This window comes from Humulus lupulus, chromosome 1 (assembly GCF_963169125.1).
Source record: "Humulus lupulus chromosome 1, drHumLupu1.1, whole genome shotgun sequence".
NCBI lineage: Eukaryota > Viridiplantae > Streptophyta > Magnoliopsida > Rosales > Cannabaceae > Humulus > Humulus lupulus.
The window spans coordinates 120,331,098-120,343,009 of NC_084793.1; the positions used below are offsets into that span (position 1 = coordinate 120,331,098).

At 38.5% G+C, this 11,912-nt stretch overlaps 1 protein-coding gene across 1 annotated transcript; it reads left to right on the top strand.

Moving 5' to 3' along the window:
- Window positions 1–7,947: 7,947 nt before the first annotated feature.
- Window positions 7,948–11,340, top strand: LOC133797339 (protein DJ-1 homolog C). The gene is made up of 8 exons (XM_062235220.1): window positions 7,948–8,270; window positions 8,397–8,597; window positions 8,725–8,874; window positions 8,979–9,158; window positions 9,471–9,548; window positions 9,969–10,169; window positions 10,631–10,768; window positions 10,849–11,340. The coding sequence occupies exons 1-8, from the start codon at window positions 8,016–8,018 to the stop codon at window positions 11,056–11,058; spliced, it is 1,413 nt and encodes a 470-aa protein (XP_062091204.1). The 5' UTR covers window positions 7,948–8,015; the 3' UTR covers window positions 11,059–11,340.
- Window positions 11,341–11,912: the final 572 nt, after the last annotated feature.

Sequence of the window (11,912 nt, forward strand, 5' to 3'; positions counted from 1 at the left end):
TACCCAATTAATCATAAATAAGCCCACATGCATATTTAATACACCAAAATATGCATATCAAGTTATATTATAATATAACACACATAATCACATAACGATGCACATATATGTCACATAATCACATACTTTTCATAATTTGTCATCCTGGCCCCCTAATCAAGGTCCTAAGCCTTATTAGGAAATTTGGGACGTTACACTATCCTCTCGGCCTCGTAAAAGTTGTTTGCATCAATCTCTACCTCCCTCTCCACCACTTGTCCAAAGTGGGGAATGGGGGTTTCTGCAACCTAGTGGCCCTGAGATGAGGAGCCCGCTATACTCTGATTATAAATAGTTAAGCTCGCCTAGGTATAAAACAAGGCTAACTATTAGTGGCGACCTAGGGATGTAGCCTGGGATAAGGATCACGGGAGGACCCAATCTAAGGTTTGAAGGCTACGTTCCTCAAACTAAAGGCTCTAAGAGCTAAAACAGAGTTAAGACCCGCTTACGTGGATCCATGCATGCCCTTAAGTAACGCACTCTAATATCGGAAAGTACTGTCACCTCAAAAATCGCATGCTAAAAATATGGTTTTGGGAAGCAGTTTTAATGCAAAACCGCCAGAGAAGCGTGACCCATAAGATACTTGGTTTTAGGGTCAGAAACCTACAATTTTGGCTGAAATTGCTCTTCATGCAATCCTCAAAACCTAGAAAATGCCTCGAAATCCTACTTACTCTTGTCACTCGCCCCAACATTTTGGGTTCAACAAAATATCCTATCCATTTTCCTCCCAAAACGAAGGAGTACAGACTCAACCAAAGTCATTTACAGAACCATAATAAAAGAAGCAAAAACTTCACATGCACGTACAAAAACATGTAAAAGAAGTTTGAAAAAAAATATACTTATAATTTTTCAATCGAAGAAGGCTAGAAGGATAACGAAGGATGAGGAAATGTAGAAAATTATTCGAAAAAGAAATCGCCAGAAAGCGTGAGAGTTTCAGATAGGAAAAAGAAGAAACTTTGAAATGCAAAGGTTACGAAAATCAGGTTTTATGGCCCTATATATGCGCAAAATCTTGGAAAGAGTTAGAGCCACATAATCAAAGTAATTCGAGATCGAAATGCTAAAATTAAATAGACCAAACAACAACAAAAATTTTACAAGACAACTGTCACTATACTTGAATCCCGAACAAATGCCTACAAAAATCAAACACGTGACCCGTACTCGAGTGAGTAGGTGGGTCCATTCCCCATGGAAAAAGTAGAAAAACCCTACTGTGTGTGTCAGGGATAGGGATGACGTCATACACGAGTAGGGACTTGGGGGGCAAATGTTGTACCTAAAAATTATGAGTTAACGTGTTTTGGTTCGTGGTACAACTAACAAGCACTTAATAAGGCTATCAATATCTTGAGAACGTGATAAATGTTCTAAAATGGGTAGCCTGGGTCAATTGCAGGTCAACGAGGCATCAAAGAGATCGTCTAGCCATATCTTCAGATATGGCAAACATAGCTCGGGCATCTCAATGCTTAGATCAGTTTAGCCTAGAAACCTCTAGCTCGCATGGTGCGCATCCAACTCGCTGTTGACACATGAAATACACTGACTTGAATTCTTGAAGACTCAGAGACTTTATATGCGTAATTAATGTATTATAAACCGTGCATGATAAATGTGTAATATTAGACTTTCAATGTATTTAAGGTATTTATTTGTATGATTGAGAAGTTACCCATTCTCGTAAGTTAACCAATATGGAACGTTACCCAAATCTGTCCATTGGACCCCTATAAATAGAGAGGGAATGGACTGATAAATGGATCGAATTTTGTATGCAAAACTCTGCAAAAATTATCTTAGACAGTTTTTCCAGAGATCCTGAACAGAATAACAAAGACTCGTGGACTAGGTAAATTTTAATCACTGAACCATGGAAAAGCTCTTATGTGATATTTACTACGGTTTCCTAAAAAGCCTAATTATCTATTTCAGGCTTCTTAGTCTACTGTTGGCGAAAAAATGCGTCAATAGTTGGCGTGTAGATCTAAAGCACACCTCCATCATCGCCCTGAACCACTCCCACACGCGTCCAAGCTCCGTCGTCGTTGATATAAAGCTGCACATCCCGCCTCCGCCATTGTCGATCTAAAGCTGCGCCTTCAAGCTCTGCCTTTGTCGCCCTGAAGTTGCGGTTTGAGTTCCATCGATATGCTTGCAAGACAAGGGAAGAAGTTGATGATGATCAAGCACCCTTCCTGCGACCTAGCCACCTGCATTCATCTGAAGAAGAAGAAGAAGGAGGGGAGGAGGAGGAGGAGATGTAGGAGGAGAAAGATTTTAGGGATTTTAATTATTTATTTAGGTTAATTTATATTAATAATCTAAATGATAATGCTTAATTAAATCGTGTATATTTAGGATTTATAAGAATTTTCATTTTTTTATTTTAAGTTAACAAGAAAATATTATTTTTAATTTTAAATTATTATTTATTTTAAATTAAACGTGTGGCGTTGACGAGTCAATGACACATCAATGATCAAAGAGCCACGTCAGCATTCTGTTAGCCACATGCGATGAAACTTAACAGAACTCCCACTTTATAAGACTGTAAATAGTTCAGGAGTAATTCTTAACGCCTGAAAAAATTTGGGGGCACAATGATGTATATGTCATAATTTGAGATGTAGGAGGAGAAAGATTTTAGTGATTTTAATTATTTATTTAGGTTAATTTATATTAATAATCTAATTTATAATGTTTAATTAAATCATATATATTTGCTATTTATAATTTTTTTTATTTTAAGTTAATAAGAAAATTATTTTTTAATTTTAAATTATTGTTTATTTTAAATTACACGCGTGACGCTGACGTGACAATGACACATCAACGATCAAAGAGCCATGCCAGCATTCCCTTAGCCACATGTGATGAAACTGATAATTTTGCAAAATAGACAAAGGAGATTTGAGAGAGAATCAAAAGGGAGGCTAGATTTTCATTATGTCAAAAGAGATAAAAATAAGAGTACAAGAGCAACAAAATATATAGCCAAAATAATGAGAGGCTAAAAGACTAAACTACCCTTACATATTAATAAAACTTATATTATTAACATTCCCCCTCAAACTCATGATGCATTTGCGGGAAGCATCGAGAGTTTGCTAACTAAGAAACGAAAACGAGAAATAGTATGAGCCTTCGTAAACAAGTCGGCAATCTGCATAGCGGAAGTGACAAATGGTAAAGTGATGGTCCCATTCTGATAGTGGTGACGAGTAAGATGACAATCTATCTTAATATGTTTTGTGCGCTCATGAAAAACGGAGTTGCGAGTAATCTGAATAGCACTAACATTGTCACAATGCATCGAAGTGGGATCTGAGAGAATAACACCCATATCAGCAAGTAACCAATGCAACCAAACAATTTCAGAGGTATTGGAGGCCATGGCACAATATTCTGCTTCTGTAGACGATCGAGAGATAGCAATTTGTTTTTTACTCTTCCAAGAAATAAGAGAATCTCTCAAAAATATACAAAAACCAGTGGTAGATCTGTGATCAGTACAATCACCACCCCAATCTGCATCTGAGTAGGCACGTAACTCTAAAGTAGACGTAGATGGAAAAAGCAGACTCTGAAATTGAGTTCCCCGAAGATATCGAAGAATACGAAGCACAGTTGCCCAATGAACGATAGTGGAAGATGCAACAAACTGACTGACAATGTGAACTGCACAAGCGATGTCTGGCCTGGTGATAGTAAGGTACACTAAGCTACCAACCAGAGTGCGATATAGAGAGGGATCTGACAAGGCAACGCCATCAGATGAAGAATACCTGGCATTAAGCTCAAGAGGGGTATCAACAGTGCGAGCATCAGAAAGACAAGCCTGATCGAGAATATTAGCAATGTACTTAGATTGAGAAAGAAGATAGCCACGAGGAGAGTAAGCTACTTCTGTCCCTAAAAAGTACCGTAGGGAACCCAAATCTTTCATCTCAAATTCACGAATCAAGTGCGTTTTCAACTCCATTATCCCATTCGCATCATCACCGGTGATAATCATATCATCAACATATAAAGAGAGTAAAGTGCGGCCAGAAGAAGTACACCTAACAAAGAGAGCTGAATCATGTGCACTGGGGTGGAAGCCGAGAGAAGTAATCACGATGGAGAATTTTTCAAACCAGGCTTGGGGAGCTTGTTTAAGCCCATAAATAGCCTTCTTCAATCTGCAAACTTCTCCTGAATTATGAGGAACACCTGGTGGAGGAACCATGTAAACTTCTTCTTGAAGAGTCCCATTCAAGAAGGCATTTTTAACGTCCATTTGAGAAATGGACCACTGTCGAGCAAACGCAACAACAATGAGAGTACGAATAGTGGTATGTTTGGAAACTGGAGCGAAAGTTTCCTCATAATCCATCCCATACTCCTGAACAAAGCCTTTAGCAACCAAACGAGCTTTGTACCGCTCTACTGACCCATCAGACTTAGTCTTGATCTTGTAAACCCAACGGGAACCAATAGCACGCTTCCCCACAGGAAAAGGAACAATATCCCAAGTACCTGTCTTGTACAACGCAGAGAGTTCTTCAGCCAAAGAGGGTCAAGAATAGCCTCTTTATAGGAAGAGGGCTCACAGAGTTGGTGAATAGAAGTCAAATAAGAAGAGAAAGAATCAGAATAAGTGGAGTAGAAAAAATCAGGTAACTGTGTGGACTTACGAATTCTTTGAGGGTAGCGAGGAGGAGGAGCAGGATCCACAATCTCAGAAGCATCTTGGGTAGTAGTAGGGACAGAAGGGACTTCGACAGGCTGAGAACCAACATCTGTAGAGTTAAGAGTATCAACAGTACAAGAATCAAATGGATCAATACGAGTGAGATCAGATTTGTGTAGATTGGGGGTGTCCGATGGAATAGAGTAGAAATGTATATGCTCAAGAAACACAACATGATGAGAAACATAGATTTTTTTACTAACAGGATCATAACATCGATATCCTTTTTGACCTTCACCATAACCAAGAAATACACAAAGAGCGGAACGAGAAGTAAGCTTACTACGTTCAACATGAGGACGGAGAACAAAACATGTGGAACTAAAGACTCTCAATGAAGAATAATCAGAAGCGCGACCATAAAGTTTTTCAAAGGGAGACAGACCTGAAGTGACATATGACAGAATTATATTGGTTGAATGAACAGCAGTCAGAATGGCTTCCCCAGAACTCACTAGGAACATAAGTAGACAATAAGAGAGAACGAGCAGTTTCAACAATGTGTCTGTGTTTTCTTTCAACAACCCTATTTTTCTCTGGTGTATCGGTACAAGAGGTTTGATGTAAGGTACCATCTAAAGCAAGCAATTCAAAGAAACGATTGGAGGTATATTCACCACCCAGATCACATCGAAAACATTTGATAAGAGCATTATGTTGAGTTTTAACAAAAGCATGAAACATATGATAAATCGCGAGGAAATCAGAACAATGTTTCATAAGATAGACCCAACAAAAACGAGTATAATCATTAATAAAAGAGACATAGTAACATGATCCACCTTTTGTTAGAACGGGTGATGGCCCCCACACATCAGAGTGAATCAAATCAAAAGGTGCAAGAGAAACAGAAACACTCTTATAAAAAGGTAAAGCATAAAATTTTGCCAATTTGCAACCACAAGAATCTGAAATATCATGGGTTTGTAACTTTCCTAATGCTCCTGTGGAAGCTAAGTACTTTAAATGTGAACCAGATACATGCCCAAGACGAGAATGCCATAAATAAAAACTAGGCGAAGACAAACTTAAACGAAATGAAGACAAATCGACACTAGAAGCTGCAACATCAGGAACTCTCAGCTCGTATAAAATGTAAAGCCCCTGCCTACGGCCTGTCCCAATCAACTTCTTGGAATGAAGATCCTGCACATAACAACAAGAATTAGAGAAAATAACTGAGAAATTAGAGTCACATAATTGACCAACGGAGACAAGATTCAAAGTAAGATTTGGAATATGATATACATCAGAGAATGACATTTTTGGAGTGCAAATCGAGCCAATCCTTGCTAATGGCATGGGAGTGCCATCAGCGGTCATGACAGATACAGAGGGTGCTGATTTAATGGACAAGAAAGAATTGGAATTAGGTGACATATGATGTGAAGCTCCAGAATTAAGGACCCATATAGAGGAAGGTATACCTGGTGTACTACTAGAAGGCAAACCTATGTGTGAGGAGGCTGACATGGCGTGTGGCTGCGAGGCAATGAACTTCTGAAACTACTCTGTGAGTGTAGCAATCGAGGTACTAGGAGTGCTTCCAGAACCTGCAGGTGGAACAATAGCTGCCATGTTCGAAGACATAGAGTGAAGAGGTCGATAAGCTTGGTTGCCAGATTTCCAGTGAGGAGACTAATTTGGTGATTGCGCCCTGTTTAACAGTTTGGGACATTGAGCCTTCCAGTGTCCCTTTTGCTTGCAAAAACTGCATTTGTCGTAGCCAACCTTGGCTTAAGTCTTGTGTTGATTGTTGGAGGCTGGGCGATGAGGAATTGCAAAGACAGAGGGATTCGGAGAAGGAAGAATCCCCATTTCTGCCCCCCCCCCCCCCTCTTATCAACACGAGACTTCAAGCGCATCTCTTCTACTAACAACTCATTAACCACCGAATCAACCGACAGAAGAGGACTGCGATGCAGGATTGTTCCACGAAGACCTTCAAACTCATCTCGAAGAGCCATCAAAAACTGAACCAGACGTTGTGCGTCTCTCCGAGCAATGTAAGGGGAAAATGTCCGTAACTCCACTGATTCAGTTAAAGCAAGCTGATCCCACATATTAGACATAGCAGAATAAAATTCCTAAACGTTCATTCTATTCTGTTGAAGTGCCCGAATGTCAATCTCCAACTGATACTGCTTTGCAAAATTAGACTGTGTATACAGCTTTTCCAAGTGCTCCCAAACTTCCTTCGCCGTCTCATATTTCGCCAATTGGATACCGATTGATTGTTGAACCGAGTTGTTGATCCAAGTGATGATTTTCGAATTGTTGGCATCCCAAAGATCCAACTGTTCTGCAAAGCTCTCATCTTTATCGTCCTTCGGTTTCGTGGAAGTTCTAGAAACATAACCCCACATACGTTTCCCTTTCAGAAATTTTTTCATAACATAATGCCAATACGAATAATTCTGCCCATTCAATTGCACATTGATGGACTGAAGTGAATGATCTTTTGCGCCAGCCATGACGAACAATCGAAATCCAAATAGACAGAACAAAGTGCGAAATCCCCAAGATTGGTGCGAAAACCTCAAAATCAAAGCCAAAGACAGAGCCAAATTCCTAAAAAAAAAAAACCCCGAACCCCACAAACTCAGCGGTGAGTTCGATCACCAAGATTGTAATCCTAGCGCAACCAAATCGATGGTACTCAAGAACCTAGCTCTGATACCATGATAATTTTGTAAAATAGACAAATGAGATTTGAGAGAGAATAAAAAGGGAGGCTAGGTTTTCATTATGTCAAAAGAGATAAAAAGAAGAGTACAAGAGCAACAAAATATATAGTCAAAATAATAAAAGGCTAAAAGACTAAACTACCCTTACATATTAATAAAACTTATATTATTAATAGAAACTTAATAGAACTCCCACTTTATAAAAGTGTAAATAGTTTGAGGATAATTCTTAAAGGTCCCCGAAAAATCAGAGTGCACGCTAATGTAGAAGTCATAATTTGAGGTGCAAAAATACAAAATAACCTTTGCAAAAATTATTTAGAAAGGGAATAGTTACATTTTTATGTGTAATGCGAATGTTTAAATTAATCATTATCAAATATGATCAACCTTAGGTAAACATCCAAGGCGTGAGGAAAAAAAAAAGTGTGAATTAAATGGCAAAAACAAATACATGACCGAAGAAATGAGTTGTCCTTCGAAAATGTTATAAAGTTCCCATTAAAACGAGATAAGGGGAGAGTACACTGATTCTGAAAATGGCGTCCATTGAGTCTTTCTCTTCGATTTTCTCGTCTACCGCGATGAAATTTCCTTCTCCGAAGCTCTCTCATATGGCCGTATCCACAACGAGGTTCCCTTCTATCTCAGTCGCTCCAATGGCCTCGGCACATCTAATGGCAGCCACTACGAAGCACTCTGCTAAACCCACGAAAACCATTTCTGTTGTACCACCACCAACCCCAACTTCCCACACAAACTCAACCACCACAACTTCTGTTCCTACCAAAAAGGTTTTTCCCAAATACCCATTTTTCCTTTTTATCTAAATAACCTTTGCTAAAATAATTTGAAATGCATAATAGGAACTGCCAATTTTTAACGTTAAAATGGGACTTAGTATTAGCTTTCATGGGCAGGTGCTGGTACCAGTCGGGCATGGTACCGAAGAAATGGAAGCTGTTATCATTGTAGACGTTCTCCGCCGAGCTGGTGCGGATGTCACGGTGGCCTCAGTGGAACCGCAGCTCGAGGTTGAAGCTTCAGGCGGTACAAAATTGGTAGCTGACACCTCCATTAAGACCTGTTCCAATCAAGTTTTCGATCTAGTTGCTTTGCCGGTTTGTTTCTTGCGTTCTTGTTAATCAATAACGTTAAATATCTAAATGTTGATTGTTGAAAAGTTGTTCAGCTTTAGTACAAAAATTAGATATGAACTGAGAGCAGGATTATGTATATCATTTTAAGGGAGGAATGCCGGGCTCGGCCAGATTAAGAGACTGTGAAATTCTGAAAGAAATTACAAGCGAACATGCCAGGAAAAATAGACTTTATGGAGCAATATGTGCTGCTCCAGCTGTAACTCTTCTACCATGGGGCCTTCTAAAAAGAAAGCAGGTGCATTAACTTGGTTTGTCGTTTGTTCATGTTTTCAATTTTGATGAATTTGTTGCTTGTCAAAGTTTGTGGATAGCTAATGTTAATGTAGTTTGTCCTACTAGACAACCTGCCACCCTGCATTCATGGACAAGCTTCCGACTTTCTGGGCAGTCAAGTCGAATATCCAGGTTTCTGGAGGGCTTACAACAAGCCGGGGACCTGGAACTTCTTTTGAATTTGCCATTTGCCTCGTGGAGCAGTTATTTGGGGAGTCTGTGGCCAGAGAAGTTGGAGAATTAATGGTGAGCCCTACTACTTTGAATTTTGCATTATCTTGGAGATGAGATGTTAGAATCAGGATAGATTACTTAGAATGAGGCCTTCTGTGTTAGAAAAAACATTGTGACTTAAGTATCACTAAAAGAACAAGCTGCAGAGTTCATGTGATTATTAGACCACTAAGTATTGCTTTTGGCTTATAAGGGCTGAAATATTTTGTCCTTTTGCTGGATTTATTTCTTCTGTGTTAATCAAATAAACTCTCCCTCTGGTCAGATTGTACGTAATATGTGTATACTCACTCTGCACTAATACTCTTGCCACGTTTGTTTTAGATGGTTTGTGCTTCAGACAATGAATCAAGAAAGGAAGAATTCAACACAGTGGATTGGTCTGTTGACCACATCCCTCGTGTAAGTTGTTCTTATTCAGTCTATAATTGTTTCGCTGTTATTTTTTGTCATTTTATTCTTTACGTTGCTTACTAATCAAAGGAAAGTCACTCTTCTGCATACTGCTTACCTTGGCCCTTTATAAACACTTGCAAGACAATTCATAATGTAGGCAGCATTTCCAAGTAGATTTATAGTCAATGGTGCTGGATATCCTAAATAGAAGTTTTTTTTACATGTATTTGTACGAATTTTATAGAATCGGTAGTCCTAACTTCTGAAGAAATTTAGACAAACAAACTGCCATTTATTGTGACATTCAATTCTAGATCTTTAGTATAATGCTGCAAATAACGTCGAGTAGCCTGCAAGAGAGCAGCTTTTTATTTTTTGTTTTGTGATCTATTAAGACAAGTTTGTCATTATTTGAATGTTAGACAGGTTCTTATTCCAATTGCTAATGGTTCTGAAGAGATTGAAGTGGTAACTATTGCCGATATTTTAAGAAGAGCTAAGGTGGATGTTGTAGTAGCTTCAGTTGAGAAATCCCTGAAGATTAAAGCATCTCAAGGAACCAGGATAGTTGCTGACAAGTTGATTCGGGAAGCTTCTGAGTCAATATTCGATTTAATTATTCTCCCGGTGAGACAGATATATACTTTTGCAGTGTTGCAACTAGCTATAATTGCATGCTTCCTTTAATGAAAAACAGGATCATAAGTTCTATTAATTAACTCTTCTTGTTAATGATATTTATATTGATAAATATGTTACCATCTATTTTTAGCCCCACAAATGAAATGAAATATCAATATTGCACAAGTACTCCATATTACTTTAGTACAGTTCAGTCCAAGCATCATGTACAAGTGCTATTGCTATTTGTACTCTTGGGAATGAAAGGTTTCATCCTTGATTGTGCATATATTTTGTTTCTCCCCCTTTTTTTTAACATCCATCAACCCTCCAAATCACTATTGTGAATTTCAAAAAGTTTTTATGTTTGTTCAAGTTTTCAAGATTCATAATCTTAATAAATTGCTTGAAAACTGTCATAGACCACTCCACATCCTTCAATTTTCTGGTTCATTGTAACATTTCAGGGAGGAATCGCTGGGGCTGAGCGACTTGGCAAATCAAGGATTCTAAAGAAATTGCTCAAAGAACAGAAACTGGCTGGAAGAATTTATGGAGCAGCATGTTCCTCACCACAAATTTTGCATAAACAGGGTTTACTGAAGGTAATGTGATGAAATGAACTTGTTTCTTTCTCCTAATAGTGATACCTCACTTGCTTATGCTTCATATGCCTAAAATACAGGATAAGAAAGCGACAGCCCATCCATCTATTTTAAGCTCACTCGCCAATGTAGTCAACGGAACCAAAGTGGTTATCGATGGTAAACTGATTACAAGCCGGGGACTAGCCACAGTAACAGAGTTCACATTAGCTATAATAAGTAAGCTTTTTGGTCATGCAAGGGCAAGAAGTGTGGCAGAGGGCCTTGTGTACGAGTACCCCAGAAGCTAAAAAGTGATAGGGTGTCAAGTTCTGTAAATGGAGCACAATGTTCTCATCAAGAGTATAGAACTTGATCACCTGTGTAAGGGTGAAGACCTTCATACTTCGTGGTTGGGGAAATATAAGCAGAGGCAGAGTGGACCCTTGTTACATTTGAGTTTGATTTTACGATAAAGGGGTTCACTGATTGTTCTTTCCTTTCCCTTTCCATTGTAAGTGTTATTTTTGTCGTGCATTGTTTTTCTTGTTATGACACTGAAAGCCTAGTAGTACGTGAATTCTTTTTTAGCACATGACTTGCTTAGCTGGTTTTCTATTTTTAGCCCTATCATATATATGTGCTTGGTCCGTTACCTTTTTTGAACAGCTAAAAAGTGTCTTCTCCAAGAAACATTCTCTGTAGAAGGTCTGAAGCTCTTGATGCTTCATTGTTCATTGCTCATGGTGTTTTGGTGATTCTTCACTATTTGTCTCAAGTTTTCTGGTGTAAACCTTAAAAGGGATTTCAAGATAAGTCTCAAAGGGAGCTTGAGCAGTAGCTGGAGGGAGTCCAGCAATGTTCAAAATCAGTAGGAGGCTAGTTGCTTGAAGACTTTCACAAAATAGGGAGTTGTCTTTTGTTTGTAAACCAAATTACAAAGGGACTTTTAATTCGTATTTTTGTTGTTTGTATTTGTAATAATTTTGATTATTTTAGTGAATTTGCTTTATCTCTGAACTAGGTCCCATGGAGTAGGTTGTAAGAAATTATAGCTGAATCATGTAAAAATGATTGTGTTATTTTCATTATTCTTGCCCTTAGTTATGATTCAGATTGATTGTGTAATTGACTGAGTAGCAATAATTAACTAACTTTCACCGAG

Coding starts and splice junctions, on each gene's coding strand:
- LOC133797339 (XM_062235220.1), top strand. CDS start 8,016: ATGGCGTCCATTGAGTCTTTCTCTTCGATTTTCTCGTCTACCGCGATG. Junction 10,170..10,630: donor TCGATTTAATTATTCTCCCG/GTGAGACAGATA, acceptor GTAACATTTCAG/GGAGGAATCGCTGGGGCTGA. Junction 10,769..10,848: donor ATAAACAGGGTTTACTGAAG/GTAATGTGATGA, acceptor CCTAAAATACAG/GATAAGAAAGCGACAGCCCA.